Here is a 25,004-nt window from a genome sequence, read left to right on the forward strand (position 1 = left end):
ATGACAGTAAAATCTGACATTTAGGTATACCACTTCTGCCTGTCATCCTGAATATTTTCATCAGGAAAATTTTCCAAACAGTGAAGTCTCTTCATAGAGTGGAAGAATCTCTGTTCAGCTTTTGAAAATACTGGTTCATTCATTTCATGGAAATAGGTATTAGGGAAGGGAGAGAAGAATATGATGAGTGGATCTATTTATCTTCATCAGACAGGGCAAGCTTGCTTCCAAACTTTTACTGGACACTTACGTATACAACAAGGCTTTGTGAAGAGATGAGTGGATTTCTGTCTCATTGTGAGAAAATATATAGAATTTTAAATAACAATATACTATAGCTCCATTTTAGTACAGTTGGAGAGTGGAACTAAATGATTTAGAGTGTCTTGAATTAGCTGAAGATTTTTGTTAACTTCTGATTATGAAGCTCTCACAAATCTTTTCTTTTCACACATTTATACATCCACTCCTTTATTACTGGAAAAAAATAAACAATAAAATTCAGAATACAGTTCTTCTTCTATCAGGCTGCTAACTGACAAATTTTGCAAGATTCCCAGAGCTCTGTTACCATCTTTGAACTTGCTAGGGCTCAAAGGAAGCAAATTAAAAATGTATTAATTTTAGCTGGGTCTGAAACAGAGGGGTGCAAGGGAATCAATTTTTGTCAAATGGAAATGACAAAATCAGTAAGGGGAAATAAATTATTTTTGAGTTTTAAAGAGGTTAGTAGAGATAATGGAAAGTAAAATAGAATTAGTACTAAAAATAACTGTAACACTTATAATTGAGGTGCAATTCTGGTTTTGATACGTCTCCCTTCTCTTGGTTTGAGCAGCAGAATATCTTCTGCTCAGTGAGGGGTGGGGACTGCTTTTATGTTTCCATCCCCAGCAGGAGGACTGGCAGTGGGTAAGAGGAGAGAGAGGAGAATATCAGTGGCAGGACAGCATGTGGTGTCCTGGGGAAGCTTAGCTAGCTGAACCATTTGAAGAAGCCAGCCCTTCTGGTTAAAATTTAGAAGGTTGTGAAGCTGTCCTTTTTGATGGGAACTGAACTGTCTTAGGTTTTAGGGGGCATTAAAGCAGTCCTGCAATGTCCTCCTGCACAACTCCAGTATGCCAAATAAAGACCATTCACTTTTGACAAATACCGGAATAGTAACAAATTCAAAGCAGTAGTATTTAAAGCCTCCATAAGCTTTATATATTGTGATTCTACAAAGACAAGTATTTGACTGTTTGTAGATGAATGCAATGAAGCATGATGATCTGGGTCACAACGTTGCTTGTTGCAGTTTGTATTTGAAAGCAGAGTACTTCTTGGTTGACATTGCTATGATAAGCTTGTCTTACCGTTAATATAGTACATTCTAGCTCTGTCTGTTTGTACTTAATCCTTTAACTGTGACATCAGGGGAGGGATGTGTCATGTTTAATTTTCACTGAAAATATTGCCAGCGTACTCAGTTATTACCACCGCTGTGGACTCCTGGTGGCATATGTCCTGATGTTAACAATATTGTTACCAGGTAAATACAGAATATAATTGCACAAGGGATGCATAACAGCATCTTAAGACTTGTGCTGCTATAGTTTTGCCAACATTATTTTACTCATTGATGATAATTCACGAGCTTTTCTCTGTTCTTAAATTTACTATGTGACTATAGAGTTCTCGCAGATGAGAAAGGATTAAAGAGCTTAACAAGTATTGAGAAATGTTACCGGTACTATCACAGGGTTAGAAAGCTACAGCCAACCACAACAGAGAAAAATGACTTACCAGTCCAACCTGACTTAGGTATGCCTGTCAGGCTGCAGTCTGGCAAACTTATTTTCTTACATTCAGCCTACTAAGTCCTTAAAAGAATTCTGAAGAGAACTGTGGTCTTCATGCGTTGCAGAGACAGATAGGAGATTGTACACCCTGCTTTGTTGACACTAGCATGGGGAAGGGAGGCTGGCACTGCAAGGGAACTGTGGGTCCAAGAGGTCAGGAGCAGGGAAGAGACCGAGAATGAGAAATCGGGTTAGCTGCTAAGCGCTTTGGAGGGAACAGGAGCCTGTCCGGGTAAAAAGAATAGGGAGAAGTTTGGGATTATAGACTGGGAGAAGAAGTTGAGGAAGGAGACTGAATTTGGATAAAAATTCCCAGAGAGTTAAAATACTATTGAGAGCCAGCAAAGAGTCTAATGGGACAGGGAGGGCTGTAAGAAGTGATCAAGAAAGCTCAGTATGGTGGAACGTAGGGCCTGGGTTTGGGATTCAAGTGGCAAATTCTAGTTGAGGGACTAGGTCTGGTTTAAAATTAGATTAAGATTGACATTTACAGGCAAGATGGCAGGCCTGAAAATCAGCGACATAAATTGGGAAAGGAACATAGGAGTGGGAAAGGAATAAGAGGCAAGAAAAAGCTGAAATTAGGACTGGCCAGAATGGTTGCACAGAAGTATGGGCAGAGCATAAAAACTGAATGCAGGATTTTAGAGTTTCACTGTTCTTGTTTTACTATGTATCTGTAGAATCTACAGGCAAAATATGTGCCTTGTTTTCCTGTTATGCTGTTGTACAGCTCATGATAGCTACTAGTTACTCTTTTAGCTCAAGCTGATGAGATATGCAAAGATCTAAAGGTTCCTTTTGCTGATGCATGCAGCTGTCTCTATAATTGAATTCTCTTTCTTTTAATTTCCTTTAAAAATAATGGGCTCATGAAAATGTTAAAAGGCTTATGTTGTGGCTAAAAAGTCAATCATTGAAAACCTACAGCTTGCTAAGATCTCTACAATGTACATTTATTTCCCCATGTGCAGTATCAGGACACAAGTGCAGCCTTAGTTTTCTACAGGATGCCAATGTCATGGAGCAGACACGGTGAGTCTGCTCTGGGCACGCAATAGGACTGTATAATAAAAAGAGGCAGTTTTCTGTTGGAATCTTTTTCACTTAAACCAGAAAAAAAACCATAATGAAAAAGGCAGTAGGAATTCTGAGAAAGGTAATCTCATTTATAAGACAGTTGAGTGACAACATGGAGAAAAAATAATTAATTGCTAGAATTATTTGTTATGCTTTAGAAATCTCTCTGAGCACGGTTTCAGAGGAGGATAGCACTTGTATGATTCCCTGGTTTTGAGAGGCAAATTTATTACCTGAGTGAAGCCGAGCAGAAATTCTCAAAATTTTTAGCTCGTTGTCTTCCCACTCCATTTCTTAACTCAAGTTTGGCCAACCCACCCCTAATTCGTATACAACATGGTCCATACACTGAGGCGCATGGAAGACTGGAAGGGGTAAGAGACCATCCATGCTCTTCCTGGGGTTGCTCTGAGGAGCCCCCAGTCCTGACCCCTCCAGTCGGGGTGGGCAGCAGCTGGCTGCGTGCTCTCACCCCGTGGTACCAGCTGCAGGGAAGCTGTCAGTACCTGCAATTGCACAGAGTATCCCGGGGGAAAAAAACCAGAGAGAGGAAAGCAGCTGGAGGCCACGCACTTATGTGCTGCTGCCTTCTCCTCACAACTTGTCTCTGTTCATTGCTATCTCCATCCCTCATTTGAAAACCTCTGCGAGAGGGTTTATAGGATGAGTGTGATCTCTAGTTATGAACTTTCCTACAGGTTTTTCAAGCCACCTGTGCAATTTAGAATTTATTACAATCTATAATCTTTCTCACTAAAAGTCCTAAAGAGGTTTTAAAAAAGATTCTCATTATCTTAATCATTTAAAAATAGACAAAGCAAAGTTTTCCAGATTATATTGACAGAGGGTTTAGGTCACAACCTCACAAGCCATGTCATATTTACTCACTTAAATGCCTTTGTAGACGTAGTTCTGTACTAGCATAAATGTGGGTCATATTACCTAATCAGTTCTTTCTGTAACTACTGCTATAAAATATTTTTCCAGGTCAGTTTTCAGACTGTAAGTATTTATACTTTTCCAGGACATTTTTTTCAATCTAGCTAGAGCTTTTTGTGTTTATAACAAAAAGCTATATGCTGGATTTTCCCTAGGATACACATGTATTCACTAAGTATATATGAGAGATTGTAAATCTGAAAAGGAGATGTGTCAGGATCCAAAAATTTGCTTTGGGTAACCATACCAACAGTACAACAATCTATTAGGGACCATCTGCTGAAAATGAACTAGCATATGGATACCTAAAGAAATGTTCAGCATTATTGTTCAGTCTTTGAGAGTAAGAGAGAAGGCAGCGGTTTGAAATTTGCTTATGTTTGGGATTTTTTTTTTTTTCATTATGAATATTAACCACTGGATCAAGTAATCTGTGATAGTTACAGTGTAGTGTAAATTATTCAGGTATAGCTTCATGGGTTATTAATATACAGATACAGTACTTCCTAAAGCAATATAAGTGGAAACCAAATTATTTTATCTTTTTTTCCCCCAAATAGCTATAACTATAAATTTTAAGTCCAAAGCTTTGAAAATAGTCAGTGTAATCCTAGAATCCATATTTAGACATAAAATAAGCATCCTGTTTCTCGTAAGAGCTGATCAGCCAAAATGCCAGCCAGAGAACAATAGGAATCACATTTCTAAAATTTCCATTCATATAAATATGGATCGGGAAGCTAAATCTCAAGTGCCTGTCACAGAAAGAAGTTGAGCTAATGAACTGTACATCTAGGAGAAAAATCTGCTTTTGAAGTAATTCATGTATGTAAATTTCTGCATGGTACAGTTTGATAAGGCTAAACCTCAGTAGCAATGAAAACAATGAAAACTGTGTGAAATGTAACTGCTCATAAATGGTGCTACAGCCATAATTTCTATGTATTATGAGACTAATGGATGACAGAGAAATAAAGAACATGTCGCTATACAGTATGAGGCAATTTATTCCTGAATAGCTTGAAATTGGATTGTAAATGTAATCAAGTGCATTTGATGTCCCCAGCTATTTGGTAACGATGTAGTATGCTTTCCCACAGAATTGTTCATTAAAGAAAATATTAAAGTCTAGGTATTTTAATGTTATCTCAAACAAAATCAGAACATTTCTTCCAGTCTATTCACATCCTTTGTGCACTTTTTTCCTGAAGATTGGGATCCCTTTTAGCTCTAAAGATGAGAATTCACAGCCCTGATAGAAATTCCTTCACACTTATGGCCCGTGAAATCTTGGGCTCAGCAAATGCATTTCTCTCAAAGGTGAATTTGACGTGCTGTGTTGATGGGATATGCAGTTCTTTCAAGGCAGCATACTTTGCTTTACTTATGGTAGCGAGCAGAAGTTGAGGTTTGTTTCTAAGACTGTTCTGCAAAACATTGTATAGTAAGAATGGTTGGTTTGAATGCTGTCAAGTCGGATTTCTTTAGTGCCATTTTGGTTTTTAAGGCTACAGTGTTTTTCATTTTTGTCCTTTCAAGAGAGTTTTGTGAAACTAGCCATGTTAATATCACTCTGTGTGTTCCTTATGGTTGGATTAGCCTTGTTAGCAAAACAATAATCTCTCCAATTCTCTAATGCATTGTAGCCATAAATGAGGCTCAGGCTTTCAAAGATGAGGCTTTTTATAATTTTTTTAAGCTGTCACTGAATCCCTCTCCTTCTCTAACCTCTGTAAACTTTCTATCTTCTGCTCCCCCTAGGGAGCATCCCACGAGGATGTTCCCCTCTCTTTTATATGAATTGGAAAAGGGGAGAGATGTCTTCTAATCAGATAGCTTGTCCTGGCAGCAAGGCATAGAGTGAACACATCCACATTTGCAATGCAATTATTGAGAGGGTGAGTCTGCCCAAAGATGCTCTGCAGTTATCCTGAGCATGAGTCAGCAAAGAAGACACGTTCTAGAAATATGTGCTTTAGCAGGCTAGTGACTGTAGCTATTTAATTCTCAGAACCAAGCGTTTTGATCATATCCAATTGTCCATTATCAGTAGTACCATGCACTCCACTGTCCTGGAAAGTAGTAAAAATCATCAGGTTCTCAGACTGCAGGGGTCACAGTAGATCCTTACAGAAAACAAATTTATTTTTTAATTTATAAGTAGATATACAAACCTTTCATCAAATTAATCAAAATATCTCTAAAAGGGTAAAATGTCCTAAGTTTAGTTTTTTACTACCAGTGACTTACTGGTCAAAGAAGCTTACTACTAGGAAATATGCTTTTTAAAATGTTAGCATTCAGTCATTAAAACTAATGTAATTGCAGTGTGAAAAGTGTTCCCAATACTAATCATAGAACCTATTATAGGAAATACTCATAATAGCTGTTGAAAAAAGCATTGTGGAGTTATTGGGAACAATGCATAATGTGTTTTCAATAGTCCTTTTTTCTCATTCCATTACACAATAGAAATTAAGAATAGCTCTCTAAAATATTAATGACTTTAATAACTGAAAGATAGATATCTGCCTCAGCCCACGTATGGCAAAGTTCACCTATCTACCACTGACTCTGCATCACCAACCTCCTGACACCATCCCATTTGTGCTGGCCCACTACATGTAGGGGAGCAACCCTAAGGTGTCTATTAATCATACTGAGAGAAAAGAAAGGGTAGTTTATGCAATGGAGAGAATACCCTGAAGGCAAGCTTAGGAGTGGTTATATGGTCCCTTTTTCCAGCCTTGCAGACTTTATCATACCATTTTTTCCCCCCAAACTCTGTTATTTTTTCTCTTTCCCCTCCAGTTCAGAGGGAGGACTCCTATCAGCATGATTTCTGTATGTACCAGGGAGAAGAACATTGGGTTTCAGATTTCTGAGGGCTTCAATAATTGCTGTCAGTGCTATTCATTTAATGGAATAAGGTCTAGGAAGCTTCACAGAGGGATTCTTTAAAGAGGGTTTCTCTCTACAGATTCCATCCCAGGAGTCTGGGGAAGAGACAACTGAAAAAACAGTTACTGAATAGCATTAAGTGTTTACCCAGCTAGTGCCAGAAGGCAAGGGACAGATCTGTCAGCTAGACTAGAAAGGGTTGATCTACAGAAGAGAAAACAGAATTGCCTTCTTAAACAGAAAAAACCCTAAATTTTCAAGGAAAAAGAAAATATATATTTATCTCAAAACCTATAAATAGATTCAAAAATACTCCTGGCCTTGCTATGTTTCTATGAATTCAATTTAAAAAAAAACCAACAAAACAAACCAACCAACCAACCAACCAAACCACCAAGATTTAGCTAATAGATCTTCCTTTAAATTTAAAGATATTTTATTCTGACAAAGGGAGGTGAAATTCCTGGTAATAAAGAAAGTAACTCTGAAAGAAAGAACTGTTCAATCCATACTAGGAAGCTATTTGTGGAACTCAGAGAGTACAAAGCTAATGTTGCATCCTGGAGGAGAGGGTAAGTCTTCATATGTAAGACTATGTTCTTGGTTTAGAATGGAGCTCAGCTTTAAGGTCCATGTCCTATACATTTGCAGAGTTGGTTCCTAATGAGGTAAGAAATAACAAAAAGTTTTCCTTAGCCTTAACTACAAAAAGCAAGCCTAATGTTTAATTACAGTTGTTTGCCAAATTGCCAGGTGATCCCATAAACTGGTTGAGGATAGGGTCCTGCAGGGCACAATGGATGTGCTTTAGAAAGCAAATGAAAAAATGCCTCACAAAAGGTCTGTGAAATAATAACCAAATGGATGGTTGAAGTTGCCGTGGCAGAAAATCCCCACGAGTTTCATGAGCAGAAACTTCACCCCAGAGCTTTAGACAGATTTTGTATTTCCTGTCATCAGACCGCAAGGTCCCTGGAAGTTAATGACTTTGATCTTGAACTTGTCTTAATGGTCACAAGTTATCAGAAAAATTTTGATTTGCTCATACAGCGATGTTGCTGAGAAGAAAATGGCCTACCAGTTTCTGTTCTGAGTGAATTTGTTTGGAGGACAGATAGCTTCATATCCAGATATATAGTCCAGACTGGTAGCAATGGCATTTATAACAGTGGGCAGATCTGCCAGGATGAGACAGATTCACCTATCCAATCACAGATGGTAGAAAATATTACTCACAGATGCTGCTGTACGAGAGCTTGGCTTCAGCGAGGAGCCAGGAGCAGTCACAAAAATTGATTTTATTAGCTACCCTGCATTTCTCCCGAGGCTGATTTACTGTATGCTAGAAGGAAGATGAAAAGGGAAAAAATAAGAATCCTCCTCTGAAAGAAGAATGATAGATGTGATTGTAGGGAGCCTCAGTTGCTCATGACTTTCTTTTGTCAGACAGAGAAACTGTTGGATTCGCAAGATCTGAGTCAAGACTCCTTCAGTGCATCTGGTGTTTCCCAAGGAGTGAATGTACTGAACTTAAGGAGTGCTGGTGGGTGGGAGTGATGGCTGGGGAGAGGGAAAGCTGGGCTTCCTGAGGGTGGAGGGGGGAGATCAGCAAGCCTCTTAGAAATGCTGCTAGTGATATACCAACGGCATTTCTCAGAGCAAATTTATGTTAGGACAAACTGCTAATCGCTGGCAGAAGTGAAAAAATAATTGAATCTCAACGTCTCGTTCTGAAAAGCGAGCGTTTTGGTGAAGAGTTCTGCTTCAGAGCTGCGTGACTGCAATGGTTTTGCCAAGGACGGAGCAGGGTCGCGATGGGTGTGTGGCAGCTGCAGGAGCCCTGCTCTCAGCCCGCTCACCCCGCTTGCAGCACTGGTAGCGCTGTGTTTTGCAGTTCTGCTCATTACAGTAGCGCAGATCGCTTCCTCAGGTTGTCTTATGGGCTTTCTTCTGCTCGCCTTCCTCCCGGCTGTCTGGCAGAAGTGAGTGATGAATAATACCTGCTGCCAGTGACAGCTGCTGTTATGCACCTCTCCCCTTCTGTCCAGAAAAGGGCCATTCACAACATAACGCAGGAGAAAATGCTCCAAGAGGTATTCAAGGAAGAGCTCCACTGTTTGCTGTATTTCTGCTTTTATTTGTTCTAATAATTACCTGCCCAAAAAACCAGTTACCAAACTTACATGTGAACTCAAATACAAATATTGATCTGCAGTAGTGCAAGGTCAGGTACAAATAAAAGATGCACAAGAGCAAGGAAGGGCGGTTAGCAATGTGATGCTGAATAGGAAGCGTTAATACGAGATTTCTTCTGACCCTGTTAGTGAGCGGATTATCAGTATTACTGCTTTTAATAGTATCCTTTCACTCTTTTGCTTCTGGCATTGCTGTACCAGTTTGATTAATATTGCCAGGTGTTGGTAAACCTGCATCTAATGCAACCCTACTTTCAATATCAATATAGTCCATATAAATTTGGAAGACAGTGGGCTAGTTGTCACATGTTTTACCTGCCCTAGGTAAAATGTTCACTATTTTCCTTAGAAAGATAAGATAAGGCATCATTACTGATGTTTGGGGTTTTTTACAAGGAACCTTTATGGTTCAGTAGAGCAGAGGGAAACATTTCTGGCAGATTCTTTTCACATAGCTTTAAGTTTCTCAAATGCATATTTTTAGCTGAAGTTAATTGTCTTCACACCCTCTCGGGGGGCGGGGCAGGGATGAAGAAGGGAGTGACACGTTTCAGAACACTAATTTCTCTGATCCTAAATTGTACCCAAGATAGGTGGGATGAATTTTCCTCCAAAGGCTTCTGCGTCTGCCCACTGGCTACTGAGAGAGGCTAGGTACATAATGGTTAAACAGCTAACTTCAGGAAAATAAACCCCATCGGTTAAAAAGAAAGACCAACTAAAATATGCCAATAAAATAAACTACCTAGGCATTTAAGAGGGAGAGAAAGAAATTTGGGTTGAGGTGTCTACATTTCATCTAAATCCAAATTCTCTTTGGACTTCACTCCCCATGGTTTTCTCTCCTATGTCTCCACTCATACTAGGAGCAGCACTAGGTATGTTTCGCCCAAGTCCTATTTAGAGGCATTAGAAAAGATAAAAAAATTCATGGGCTTTTTCTACAGAGGGTAACCTCAGTGACTAACAGTCCCTTTTCAGCTTTGACTGCAGCTTGGTAAATGACTAAAAGGTTAGGCATAGTTATGTTTTCCCAAAGAAGACGAGGGACTAAGCTGTGTCTTGAGAATCTTTGCTTAATATCTGCTTTCCTTTTTAGCTTTATGAGGAAACACATTGCAACAGTTTTCCTCCCCCTGCACCTCCCACCAAGACACCTTTTCCCTGCAAAATTCTCCTCGCCAAACCATCCAGCAGTGAGAGCTACCACCACGAAAGCTGCACCTTTCCCCTTCACCCACCCTCTCCAGGCATGCCTGTGCCATCTCTGATGAGATGGACACACTGCTTTATTACTGCTGCAAACATGTGGAAAGCATCATTTTCTGGTCCTTTATGATGACGGATTTACATGGATTTAAATAACTGGTCTCAGGAAGTGAAAATAATGCATCAAGTCCTTTAAGTCATTCTGATTGCTAGCCTTGATCTTACACTTAGTTTACTCCAAGTGATTTAGAGAATAAATTAGTAGATTAACAAAAAGTGGTGCATAATATTGCAGAAACATCTTTCAAAATAAAGAATGTATCTCACTAAATAATATGAAAAACAAACTTTCTACAGTTCCTCTTACATTATTTCAAATTGTATTCATTTTTATCATTTCCTTAAGCTGGATAGGAATTCAATGCAAACACAATTTATTCTGGGCAGGAATACCAGCCTCACCTGTATTAAGATTAGCTGACACTTCTGGCTTTATAGAGCGCTTTCAAAATCCTAACAAGTTTATCAAATTGAACTGAAATAATCACAACTATATTAAGCTGCTGAGGCTTAATATTTTTGAATATTTCATTTGGACTAAACTAACTGTTTCTGAGAAAAAAACTGGGAAAAATATGTGGGTTTGTCCATGTTAAAACAATTTGGCAATACCTTGTGAATATTGGATGAGTGTTCATTAGTAATAGAATAACATATTAATTTAAAAAAACATGAACATGGGCACAAGAGGACTGACTGACATAAAGTTAATTTAAGTCTGATATTTGAACATGCTTACAACTTTGCAACTGAAATAATGTACTTGCAATGTATTTTTTCTGTGTTGCTATGTGTATAACAGTAGAAATAATATAGGCATTGCATGCAGCTATACAAGACTGTAATGGTTTGGCTTGTTATTTTATTAGCAACTCGTTTTCTTTTTTGAACCTAAAATGCATCCAAAATTAAAAACATGTTTTAAGTTGCATGTGCATAAAAGGCTCTAACGTTTGTAATATAGAAAAAATACATCATTCCTTTCTGCTCCCTGGGTAACAGAGGCAAATGTTAAACACACATACAAAACCTCCGAAATGAACTTATTTTTTCATACCTTGCAAGTGTGTTTTTCACTTCTGAGAAGGTTATGAAGAAGTGAACACTGTAAATCTTAGTGAAAATTGTCTCAACTCCTGCTACTCTGAGAGATGTAATGAACACTTTTCCACATTTGCATACATAAACACAATAGTCGCCCTCTAGAATGTATTTTTTTCATTTACCAGGAGTTCATATTAAACCCAGACATCAATATTAATATTTAAGAGTCTTCCCAATTTCTTTTTAGAAATCACAATGCACTTGAGATACTTCTAATAATCATGAAATGAATTAAAATTATTTGTGTCTTCTGCTTTCATCTTTTGATATTTCTGAAACTTTTCTTCATTCATTGTTAAAAACCCTTTTTATTAGCAACCTGTGTTTTTCTCCCTATCTAAGAATAAAGCTGTACAGGGATCTATCTATGGCTCATGGGAATCTCCCCCCTTTTTTTTTTCTTTTTTTTTTTTTTGTCTCTCCAGATCATTAAAGACCAGAAGCTACTGGTGATAGTTGGAGGGATGCTACTGATTGATCTTTGCATCCTGATTTGCTGGCAGGTTGTGGATCCTTTGAGAAGGACAGTGGAAAAGTATAACATGGAGGTATGTCCTCAAGCCCAAGTAATACTTATGGTTGCATATCAGTATCTATAGCTTTCTGTGAGACCAAGATAAAGATGCACTAGGTTATACGAAAGCTGCGTATTTGGGGGGAAGAAGGGTTCTGTTTTTCAAAAGCAAACAGAAATGAAATAACTGCAATCGAAAGAAATTGTATCTGTAGTTGAAGGTGCCACATTTCTGTCACTTGTGAGAGATTTTAGATGAAAGTGTTGTAAACACAGGAGAGTCCTCTTCTCTGTTAGAGTCTGTTGCAATAAATAATAGATTATCAGAACACATTAGCAGATTTCAGTAAGAGCTCATTCAAGATAAATGCAGGAGAGGTCACTGCTTAGACTGCATTCTTTGTGGAGATGTCCAGGAATTGTGTTACCTATTGCTATATTTATTTTCAGTAATGGCATGTGCATACACACACATAGTGATTGTTCCTATTTTAATGTCATTCCCAGAAAGGTCACGCTAGAGATTTTGACAGGGAGCAGGTAATAGCTTAATGCCACTTGTACAAATTTTCCAGCATTGTGGTAGGTTTCTAGAAATAGAGCTTTCTGGACAAACTGACAGCAAGAAACATGACAGCAACAATGCAGAACTAGGAAAAAAAATTCTATCTGTATGCAGATTAGCAGTGTTTGAGAGTTTATTACCTCCAATATGGAAACTGGTGATATCTGAAAACTAGATTATACAAGGACAATCTAGAAATGTTATTCTATTCTCCGATACTTGGCAATCAGTAAGAAAAAGAATGGTAGTTTTTTCTTCTGATGTTAACGTTTGCAAAAAAAGATATGATATCTTACTCCATTGTTTTTACTTTGTTATTACTTTGCAGCGTAGCTCTGGAATTTTATTAGGAGAAGATTTTAGTTTTTATTTGAATATAATTTGTAGAAGATCTCTTAGAATGATGCCTCCTAAACTGCAAGGGATGCCTTTCAAGAAATCATTTTAGAGTCTGAAAAGATACCTCCCAGTCATTCCCTAGAGTTTGAACTTTTTTTGAAGAAATTCCCCAGTTATTACAGTTGTCAACAAAAAATGGAAAATGTAAGTGAAATTTGTCTTGTGGAGACATCTCTGCTCTGTGTTTGTAGAGCTTGAAACAATAGCAGCTTGTCAATAGCCTTGTTTACTTCATTTTGTTCCAACTGCATTGCAACTGATATTTCAATTGTCAGTGTTGTTAACGGTTTCACTGCCCATATAAACCCAAACATATTATGATGAGTAGTCACAAAATCAAACTGAAACAATGCTCATTCCAGTGCTGTGGGTGAATGAGTTAGAAGGACTTCTATTTTTTTTCCCTGATCAAAGGGAAGCCATAACTAAAGATCCTGATACCTGGTCATATCAGAATCACTTCAGTGAAATTTCTGTAGGCAGCAGCAGTAACTGTGAAGTTATCAAACCATAAATACCATATATTTGAAAAATCATGTTTGCTGCGGTTTTAAATGATTGCAATTTCCATCTGAACTTATCAGTGTATATTCTTTGGTCATGTAACGTATACCACTAAAAACTTGGTGTGTTTGTTCCACGTTTGGTGCTATCTAGACCACAGGGCTGCACACCGGTTGCCTGAACTTTGTATCAGAACTGAAATTCCCTGGGAACTATGTAAGCCCATGCAAAGTCACGTTCACTGAATGCACACACAAGAATGTGTAATATTTTGAACACTCAGAATTGACTTAAACTTACTCTTATAGCTCTTAGCTATTACTATGAGTTGTACAGAATGTTTTTTTAAGCTAATGGATTTGGGGAGGGAAGGAAATAAACGTATTATGCAAGCAAATTTGGTCATTAAAATACTGTACATATGTATTTATCTTACATAAGTAGTGAGGTGAACTGCAATTTGCTTTCCTGAAGCCCATCTCTTCAGGTCTCAGAAACTCCTTAGTAAAAGCAAATTACAGTTGTGTTTGCTTTAATAATAATAATAATAATAATAATAATAATAACAATAATATCCATTATTGTTATTATTATTATTATTATTATCTTTTTTTAATTTTAGGGGTTTTAAGTGCATTCTGCAATGGTGAATTCTTTAGCTGAGCTTGCCTGAGCAGGTATTATCTTTTGTGTGTTTGAAAAGTACTTACCACACAGTAAACACTACTGGAGGCAAGCTTCTGTTTTATTTCAGGGATACTGTGTCACATATATTCCTTGTCCCATTTGTTTCCATGAAATAATTTTAAAAGGCTATTTTCTCTCAGTTAAAGTTGATCCAAGTGATAGAGACTAAACTAAATATAAGCTCCAAAGTTATGAACGCAATCAGTCATTCTAGCTAATGAACCATTTGAGTGCTGTTTTAACTATGAATACTCGTCGGCTTCCTACGTGAAAGTTCTGCATTTGGCTGCTATCGGGTGGTCCTCTGTTAACTGTGTCTTCATAAACATGTTAATCAAAGTAACCAAGGTGAGGAGCGTAAAAACGGACAGTGTCCTTTGCTGTTTGGCATTATTCACAAAATAGTTCATTTGAATACCAACACCAACAAATTATCAAGCACTTTTTAAAAATCCAGACTCCTTTTCCAGAGTTGCTTGCAAAGTCAAGCTATCCATGCCTCTTAAAAGCTGAGGATGGGCAGTCTACATCTAAAAATACAAAGGGAAGTGAAGGCGCTTGTGGTGACTCTCTGCCCCTGACAGAAGGAAGAAATCAGGTGGGATGTTTGGTCTGCCAATTTTCAGACTGGTCTCTGGCATCCTAGCCCTAGATGTCAGGTATCTTTTTGAAAAGCACATCTATGGCTGCCACAACAGACCATGTTAAAAGTTTTAATGACTGAGCTGTAAAGCATTCAGATGCTCCAACGATCAGTAGGGCAGTTATTTGGTGTATGATATATAGACAACAAAATCGTTGGATAAAAGCAAACAGGTCACAGATAAAGGCAGGGACCACGTTAAAATTTCCATAGCTGTACGCTGATCTCCTGCCAAAGAACTGTAAGGTTCCCCCTATGTACACTTCATATAGAGTACTGTAGGCTTGATTCTCACATAAAGCAAAAGCATTTTCTGACACAAAATGCTTCTCAACTTCACGTAGCAGTGTAAAAAATGGAAATTAATCCATAATGTTACCTCTGTTCATTGGTTTTGTTTGTTGCACCAGCTGTAACATTTCTCCTTTTGCTAATGTTTCAGACCAGTGAAGAGACCAATTGCTTTTTTTCTCACTAGCTTCTTGCTAGGCTGAACTTGAAATTTTCTTTTTTTCATCATAATTCACCTTTTTTTGTTGTAACCAAAATGCTCTGTGGATATGATCAGATCTCGACTAGGTTCCTGCCAGATTACGTTTCTCCTGGTCATGTGAACTGGAGTGCATCCTCCTTTACTGTCCCGCCGGCCGGGTTCTTGGGCTCGACAGGCCATGAGGAATTATGGTGCTTCTGTGTATGTAGCTGTGGAAGAGCTTTTCCCCAGTGGCAAGGCTCCACCACGTTCTTCCAACCGTCTGGATTTTGTCCTGGTTTCTTAAGAAGGCAATGTTTATGTGCAAGGGTGCTCCATGTGTTTTTTCCTACTGCCTAACAAACTTTGTTTGCCAGTTTCAGTCAAACCTGACAGAGCAGATACAGTTCTTAAGGAGATAGCACTGCTACAGATTTGATGGAAACAGCCAGCTGTGGTGAGGAGAGGTTCTGGTAGTGTCTACACTAAGATGAGGGTTGCAGAGTGTGTTTATCCCTCCATCTAAAGACAAGTAGTATAAATTACCTGCTACAGGGGAGCTTCACACTTAATTAGACAAAAAGAATCGAGCCACAAGACAAAAAATACATAGGAAACCAGCTTGCTCTATTTTCAGTTGCTCACTGACACACCTGCACTGGAATGAATCCACAGTCTGAAGTAGCAAAATCCTTTACAAAGTGGAATCTGCTCTCCCTGTGCAGTAGCCATATCATAAATCAATTAGGTACTTACTACAGTTCAGTAAGTCTGTGTGTAGACATGGTCACGCTCACCTCTTGCTCGTAGTACAATGGTATAGTAATTCTTTTACTCTTGAAAGCATCTGACTGGCTTGTCTTCTCCCAACACAAATATCTATGACACAGATTGAATCACTCTGGCCTTGGAAGGTAACCAATGATGATGTTTAACATATAAGAACTTGTATACTAGGGGACATAGGCTAGATTTTATAATTCCCAAAGTAAAAAGATCTTGCATTAGTGTTAGACTCAATAAAAGTAATACTTTGCATACTGCATGCCAATATTTCTTGTAGAATTTTAAAACCTCTTTATCCAGGGCAGCAACCTTTGCATTCCTTGATGTCTTAGTACCAGTTATGTAGTTATCTCTGCGATGTTTCCTCTTGTGCAACCTTATGATAACATTATCAGCATTTAAAATTAAACTTCATTCTGGTATCTGGAATACCAGTATTTAAGGTTTCACACATAATTGTCCTGGGATGGTAATAAACATGAAATGGAGAAAAAAACAGAATAAAGTACCACTTTAGAAGGTAGAGAAAAACAGATCAATGAGACACATCCTATTTGGGCTTCTAGCATTGATATAGAAACAAAATGTGGAAACTAAGAATACCCAGCTTTATATGAGGGCATTGCTGTAACAAAAATACTAATATGCAGGAAAGATTGAGTAGGCCAGGCCAGTGGCAGAGTAGTGCAGTCTGTTAAAGAAAACTTGGAGTCAATTCAGATTAACAAATTAATCATTTCAGCGAGTGAGGCAGAATTCCTATGCATTCCAAGTGTATAACCATGCTATCGGACACATATTACTAAATAACAAGCCAGAGGGTCAGCTTTGACTGGTACGTTGAGAGAGTCATAAAAATTGCAAAAGCGAAAATCACTATGTAAACTGGACGAATGTGCTGCTCAGACGAACTCATTTAGGAGAGGTGACTGCTTTGTAATTCAACAGACTAGAGAACCCACAAAGAGAGAATTAACCCTTGATTTCATTCTGAATAGCATACAGAATCTGTTCCAAAGTGTTGATATCTGAAGGACTTTTCTGTAGCTGCAAATACATTGTTCTCAGCTTTGATAGCTTTGAAGAAGCAACAACCAAAAAAGATCCGTAGAGTGGAACTCAACTTCAAAAAGTGGAATGACTCTGTTAAAGAGACATTAAAGAGGACACTGTAGAGAGTTAAATCTTTGCAGGTGGCCTAGAGAGTATTAAGAATATCATATTGGAGACAGAGTAAAAACATGCCACACATCAAGTAAGACTTGAAAAAGAAGAGACTCAGCATGACGAAACAGCAGGAAGACATCCTTCAAAAAACCAAAGTTGTATCCAAATGAGGAAGATAGGAAGGATCATAAGTCTGGTAAGTTAAATGTAGAATACAATAAAGCAGTCTAAAAAAACATCTTGCAAAAGGCAAAAAAAAAAAAAGATAAATCTTTCTCTAAATATCAGTAGCAGGAAGTTTGCCAGGGAATCTTTGGGGACAATATTTGATCAGAGTGTAAGAGCATTACTTGCAGAAAACAAGGCCATGTAGAACAATTAAATGATTGCTTTACTGCTTTGTTCAGCAAAATTCTTTGTGGAAGAGCTTGTGGAGATTGCTATGCTAGAACCTTCCTGATGAACTCATTGAGGAGTGACTGGAGTTGCTGGTAGGAATAGAGAAACCGATCAGAAATCAATCGCTGGAAACAGATTATATTCTCTCAGGCTTTCTAAAGCAATTCAAAGGAGTAATAGTCAAACTACTGACAGCAGTATGTAGTCACTAGCTCAGAACTGCTTTGATATCTGAGTGAAAAGTTGCAAATGTCTTGCCATGACTTCAAGACAGAGTGGAAGCCTCAAACTTGTAAGTTAATGTCTGTAGCAGGCCAACTTATAAAAATTATAATCAGGAGTGGAATTAGAAATATATATGTTACATTGAGGAACAGTTGACATGTCACTTGTGAAGGAACAAATAATTCAAAAACTCAGTGAAGCCCTTTGAAGACGCCAGCAGGCATGTGAACAAAAGCTGCCACAGCCTGCTAGGTCTCCCAAAAAGGACCTCTTTCATCAAAGGCTCTCATGGAAATTAAATGGCCATGGAATAAGAGAGAAGCCCTCAAATGGATATAAAATCCTTTAGAACAAGGAAACAGAATTGAATTAAGGAATAAATAAAAGTTCATTTTTCAGGAAGGAGGGATGTGGCCTGTGGAGTCCTTCAGGACAAGTCCCAGTCCCTGTGCAGAGACCTATATTGCTCAGTGGAAAAGGAAGTGAATGATGAGATGACAAAATTTTAGTGGTTATAATAAATTATTCCAGAAAATAAAAATGAGGCCCGATTGCGAAAAATTCTGGAGGGATATTGCAAAGCTCAACATAAAGTGAAATGGTCTTTCCTGACTGCAGCTGCAGCAGCAAACCTAAAGATTATTATCTTGTTTGCGATGCAAAGTCTTAGTGATATAGAGGAAGATGGGATTTTAGATTTTGATTTTAAGTTCAGCTGGAAGAAACCCATAAATAGACTAGGTAAATTCAGTACATTTTACATCTCTTTGAATAAGATAGAATAAGTCTGACTTAATTACAGTTGCCTAAGTTTTTCATTCAAATAACTAACCCAGAACAAAATCACAATGTTAGCTGACTTGACACAACTCTCTGAGCACCCAAAGATGTCAAGTATATTCTTGGTAGATGGATGCAAGTGCAAGAAGACTGGAAGAATAAATGTTGTTCCTGGGTATCTGATTGTCTTTTCTGTGAGACTGCTCCTAGTGCAGTACCTGAAGGAATGAATATTCCCGAGATATTATGTGGCCTGTATGTGGATTCAACTAAATACACAATTCTAGAAGTTACTCATGGTAGTAATGCCAGGCCGCTGATAAGTGAGAGTTGTGTGAACATGACCGAGATGTGATGTAAAGAAAACTGAGGAGGGAGTTCATATATTAGGTGTGAAAGAAAAGGAAGGGTAAAAGCATGCCCAAGGTGAGCATGGTGCTGTACCCTAAAGGTTAGACTAGTTGCCTAAGACCAGAGGCCACCGAATATAAAACTTTTCTTTAGGACAGCCTTTTGTCTTGTGAAATTGATTTGTCTCTACATTTTTAAACAAAAGATATGTGAAAATTGGGATGCAACTGCACAGATGTAGATCAAGTATCATTTTCATAGAAAATTTTACTTAAGTCAGAGATTAGTTGCCTGCCTGTTTTTCTAGGGTTCTTTCAGATACTTTAATATTCTTTTAAAATTTTTTTTTCGCATTCTTTATTATTTTTTTGCTTAAATATTCATCTTCAGTCGTGACACTGCTGCTGTAAGGACTGGAAAATACTCTGGCCCAAGATTATATACAAAAGAGGGTGTGTGTGTTTGTATACATGTGATAAAAATGTGGGAGTAACATAGGTCTGGAATTGGTAAAGCTGTCTGGTTCAAATTCATGTGCTCAAGTAGATTTATGTAGATTCTTTGTCATTTTGAAACAATCAGATCATGTTCTTTTTCTGCATATGTATATATGCAGAAACAGATGTGTTTAGGGGGTGTTGTTTACATTGTGCTGTTGGGCTATTCAAGTCAGCTAACAGCTGGATTAGAGAGAACTTTGTCAAACGTACATTATGAAATGAAGAATATAATTGGCTGAAGTAGTTTCTGGGGGTGTTCAGTCTAATGCAGGTCAGAGCTTGTTAGTCAATTTGTTCTCTAAATATCATTACGCCCATCTGTTTCCCCGACTATTTTTTAAATAAATTTAATTTCTTTCCTTCCAATTTGAAATATTACAGACTATGGGAGCCAAATGTCTCCTGAAATCTGGAGCCTGCTTTCAAACCCTGCCATTGTAGCTCACAGCAGGCGGCCCGCCAGCAGTAGCTGAAACTGAGAACTCTTACTTGCATCTGCTGGGGCCCACCGGTGGCTGGCAGCTGTTCCAGAGAGGAGGAAAATGAATGGTCATTAGAGTCAGCTGTAAACCTTCCACTGGCCCAGAGGATCTAGAGCAGGTCCAAAGAAAGAGTAAATATTAAAGAGCAAAAGCTGGTTTACTTCTCTTTCTCGTTTGACATCAGTTTCCAAGGAAACGAAACAAAACAGGAGAACTGGGAGCCAGCAGCTGAGATTGACTCAGCTGGTGGCTAGTCCTGCTTCTGTTCCCATGGAAACACGTATCAAATTGGCAAAAATAAAGAAACAGGGCAGGGTCAGTTCCAAAATGGCAGGATGAATGGCTGCTGCTTCTTCAGCTACTTAATAAGACGAGGCTTGCTGGCATTTATTCCTCTTCAATAAGCAATTCCAATTTTGGTTCTGGCTCCATTGTTCACTTCCCAATAAACGCTTCTTCCCAACCTCAGGAACGTAGGAGCCACGATCATCGACAAGACTTGTAATTCGTCTTGTTCAGCAGCTTGTTTGCAACAATGACTGGCACAAATACTTTCAGAGGTGGGTGCTAGAAACGGGTAGTGCGCATCTGAGAGTTCATCGGTCACGCTTAAATTTTCAGTCATGGTTCATCTTGAGTAGTGACCTCAAATGTATGGTTGTTGTGTGTATCTCATAACTGTTTTATACGCTCACTATTTGAATACTTCTGTTATTCCCATAAAGGTCAGTCGTTCTTGACTCTTGCTAACTTTTCACAGTTCAGTGTAATTGCTAATTAGGCACTGTGTGAAGAACTTCCTTTTTCAGTTTTGGAAATGTTGCTTTTCAGGCCTATTGAACATACATCATTTTTCTTTTAGGGGAAAACAAAATTGAATCTTTGACATCTACTTTTGCAGTACCATACATTACTATACATCTGTGTATTTACTATATAACCTTATTTTCCTTTTCTTTCTTTGGTAGACAGTCCCGATCTTATTAAGCTCTTTTTCCTATGACACAGAAATTCTAAAGCATCCTTTTTGGTTAGGATGACTAATATTGCATATTTTAGAAGACCTGTGTACTGGTTTTATCTATTATTCATCCTGTTCCTTATATTTCGCATATTCTTTTTCACTGTTGTACACCATTAAACAAAGTTTTGGACTTTACTGTCAAAGTGATTCCCAGATCACTTCCATGCAGTAATTAAGACCCTGAGAAAATGTGTAAGTAGTTCCACTGGTTTTAGGTAAAAATGGCTTTACAGTTATTGAAATCAAATTCCATTTGTCATCATATGACCCACTCAGTTACTCTCCTCACAAATCTTTAGACTCAGTTAACCTCAACATTTTTGTCTGCATATTTTCCTGCTTGTGCTGTTGAGCCGCACTGATTTTAGTACGGAATTATGGTTCTTAGGGTGGAAATATTGCTCTGGAATATGGAAGCATGATACTGTTTTTTTCTTAGTGTGTAATTATTGTTACTTGTGCTGCTGTTATGTGGTCACACTTCTGGCATGTCGCTGCTGCTTTGCAAACGCTTTGCTATAGCTTCTCCGGTTCTGAGGACTCAGCTACCAGAGGTACCCAGCAGGACCCATCCTTTCCACTGCATTTGGCAATCCAGACTATTGTTCTCCCTTTGGGATTTCAGGGTATAATCCCCAGTCCTAATAGAAATGGACTATTGGAGGAAAGGAAATCAGAGGGCAGATATCTAACACCAGTAAAATCATTACATATGCATGGATTAAGAGCAGCCATTTACCGCTTTTGGTAACAACACTACTGAGATTGCTGTGTATAGTGTGAGACTACCAGTAAATGATTCACAGCCTGATCACCATTAAAAGCAACAGACGTATCATCTGTCAGTGTTACCTGGCTGGTTCACGCAGAAGGCACTGTGACAGTTTTGTTCATTCACTGAGGAGTCTCAGTGCATGATAGAGCCAGTGGCACTTCTTCACTTTAAACTTCAAATACATAGCATACATTCAGATTTATTCCTCTGAAGGCTGAAGCCAGAGCCAAAGTTAACATTGGTTTTGTGCTCCATTATAAGACTGCAAACAGCTACAGAGTTGGTAGAGATCAACACTGATGCTTTTTTGACAGTCAGGAAGTGACTACAAAATAGCGATATACCTGGCTTTAGCATATTTCAGCATTTGTTCAGCAGTGCCACACTTGCAAGGGCTTAGAAGCTCATCTCCTCACATGCTTTCCTCGTTCTTTCAGAGAGAAATCTCTGAGGGCTCTCTGGACACATTTTTACTTGAACTGCATATTAAGTGTTGAGATTTAGAGGCATTATAATCCAGACAGGAACATTTTTCGCTCTTTTGTCAGTGATTTGAGTTGTTCTTAGTATCAGAAGCAAGAAAGACAAGAAGACTCTCCCTCCATCAAATGCCAAAGCCTGATTAAGAAAAACTTCCAAAAAACAGACTCCAGGAACTGATTAATCTTTCTTGTTGCATTCTATCCTGGGCATTCAATGTTCAGCCCTCTGTAGCCCTGTAACATCTCTCTGTTGTTTTCTGGAAGCAACCACCACTGTATAGAGAAAGACAGATTTTAATGCTTATGTCAGGAAACAGATGCTGATGCAGATGAAACGAAGCATAATGAATTACTCCAAGAATATGCTGAGGCTGCAATAGAGACCAATAAAATCCTTCTACCAGACTGAAGATCTGAAGATAGTGAATCCTGCGTTAAAATAGCTATTTAGGATAACAAATTATCTAATGTAATTAATGCTGCTTTGGTGGGAAGAATATTCCCTTGTTCCTTCAAATGTTTAATAGACTGATACCGAAAAGACACACCCTGGGTTTCCTGGTACTCCTTTAAAACCATACCTTTAGTCATGAGCAATCTGATGGAGAAGGCAAACCTCAGCTTATAGTATAAGTGATTATAGTCAGTATCATTCACCCGGAATGTCCTGAGTTCTGGCCAAGACATTGTACTGAAACGCATTAATGGCAGTGATGGATTAGTCCTGCTGTCAGTGGGGAGAAGCAAGCCATCTAGTCACCTGCCACAAGATCTTTATGCCGTGCTTGACCATGAAGTAATGCTCTCTCATCTAAAAGACACACCTTGGCTTTGCACTAAACCGACTTCAGTGCTACTCAAACTTAATAGGTACTGATGTACTTTTACTTAGAGGCGAAGTGCCACGTGGAGCACTTCTGTTTCTAGCATACACAGGGAGACACTCGGTGAGCTAGCTAGACAGCATGGGCGCACACCCAGGCAATAAGCAGATGGCAGAGTGCTGGAAACTTAACCCATGTAAAACAGACTTTTTGCTGGTGGGGAGAAGGCCTGAAGAAGAACTTCCACGCACAAGGCCATCCTCTTTACGTCTGTGCACTACAGATCATTTCACTTTGGCATTTAGTCCTCCTGGATTCCTCACTGTTTCTAAGTACTCTTAGAGAGCAGCATCCATAAGTAATACTATACTACATTTGTACCCAAACCTTGAAGACTCTGTCCCACCCTGGCAAAGCAATGCAGTCTTAGGTTGTTTATACCTTATCATGTGCAAAACACCAATACAATATGTTTGGACATGAAAATACAGACATTTTGAAAGCTATTTAAAAAACCTGCTAGTACCAGCACAGGATATTTACTGCAAGTGCTTTAGGCCATTCTCTGCTTGGGTTTCCCATACAGTAGTAAATCAAGACTTTGGATGCCTATGTTTTATGTATGTAAATATTGGTTCACTTTAGAGGGCAAAGTTGTTTCTTCTTTGATAAGCATACTCTAAAAATTCAAATGTATATTTCATATCTAAGTGAGAAAAAGCTTTTTTTTTGGATCTGCCAAACACTAGAATGAACTTCTCTACAAAAATTGCAGATTATCACAAATCTCCTCACTCCTACAAAAGCCAGGATTGTTTCTGAATTAGCTCTCTCCAGCATCAATATCCAGCAGAATGTGTTTATGCATATGTATTCTTATTTTAAAACATCCTGCTGTATATTCTTCTCTCCCTGGAGAAAAGAGAAGAAACACGTAATAGCTGTTAACCACATTGTTAATGGGACCAATATGCATTAGCAATGCTTCAGTGACATATATATTCTCAAAAGCTATAAAAATGGGGGCTTTTTGCTTTATAATGGCCTGAATCACCCTAAAGTCTACTTTCCAAACTGTCTCTATACCTCCAGCAGCTGCATTTGTACTCTGGGAAGAGCATGCCTTCCTTCCATGCTTCTCCACACTCCTGTAATACTTTCTTCTGCCCGTGTCCATGAACTCTCATGCTTACCAAATCTTGCCTCATGCTCCCTTTCACTACCATAATCTGCAGGTCATTGATAAAACGGACCCTGTGAAAGGACAGCAAACTTGTGGCTTAGGGCAGCACAGCTTTAGATCAGTACCTACATGTGAGCAGCTATAGAAGACTGGCAACGACCTGACTGCAGGTGGCCGTGCTTTAGGTACCACCAGGCTGGTGTTGACATGCTTGTGGACAGTCAGCTCAAGGCTTCCCAGTAAGACCCGATCTAATGCTTTGTGGTAAGAATCGAATATAAATGTTGACTAACTTAATTATGTGGAAGTGGTGGAGCAAGTTCCTAGTGGATGAGGGTGGGATGGGCCCTAAGAAGAAGGTCTTGCAGAATTTGGGAAGGTGATAGTGGCCAAAGGTAATTGAGAAGAGTCAGAGATTTGGAGGGGACAGGGGGGAGCTGGGCTTGCTGCTGTCACTGATTGTGTGCCAAAGAGATGTGGAAACAGTGCCTCACAAAGGGAGAGACCCACTCCCCACAGCTGTGGCTGCCTGGCAGCCCTCCTTGACCTTTTTTTTTGGTGGTAGTCTACGCAGCACACATTGTCTCCTCTTTGTATAGGCTAAGTAGGCAGCAAGACTGCTGCACCTCACAGGTGTTGTTCTGTGACCTGTAGCAGCTGCCTACCTGTCCTACACCACTGCTTATGAAGTGTCTCAGTCCATCCCTGTGGGAGGGCAGTCATCTCTCAGCCTGTCTAATTGCTTCTGGGTATTCCTAGACATCATTCTCATCCCAGGTGCCTTACAGCCTTTAAAATGTAGGAACAGCACTGACTGCCCTTCAGGCCTCTGGATTAAAAGCAATTTGCATGAAAAGACTACAGATTTTTGTCAGTTTTTTGTCAAACTACATTTTTTCTCAGCATATTTTTG

The 25,004-nt window shown here is 38.8% G+C and overlaps 1 protein-coding gene across 2 annotated transcripts in view; it reads left to right on the top strand.

Moving 5' to 3' along the window:
• The window catches only part of GABBR2 (gamma-aminobutyric acid type B receptor subunit 2), a 495,489-nt gene that overhangs the window by 341,383 nt on the left and 129,102 nt on the right, over positions 1–25,004 (top strand). For both annotated transcript variants that reach the window (XM_069778774.1, XM_069778775.1), the window contains exon 13: positions 11,755–11,877. In XM_069778774.1, the coding sequence (XP_069634875.1) occupies positions 11,755–11,877 (123 nt within the window). The remainder of the gene's footprint in view (positions 1–11,754; positions 11,878–25,004) is intronic.

This window comes from Haliaeetus albicilla, chromosome 3, assembly GCF_947461875.1.
Source record: "Haliaeetus albicilla chromosome 3, bHalAlb1.1, whole genome shotgun sequence".
NCBI lineage: Eukaryota > Metazoa > Chordata > Aves > Accipitriformes > Accipitridae > Haliaeetus > Haliaeetus albicilla.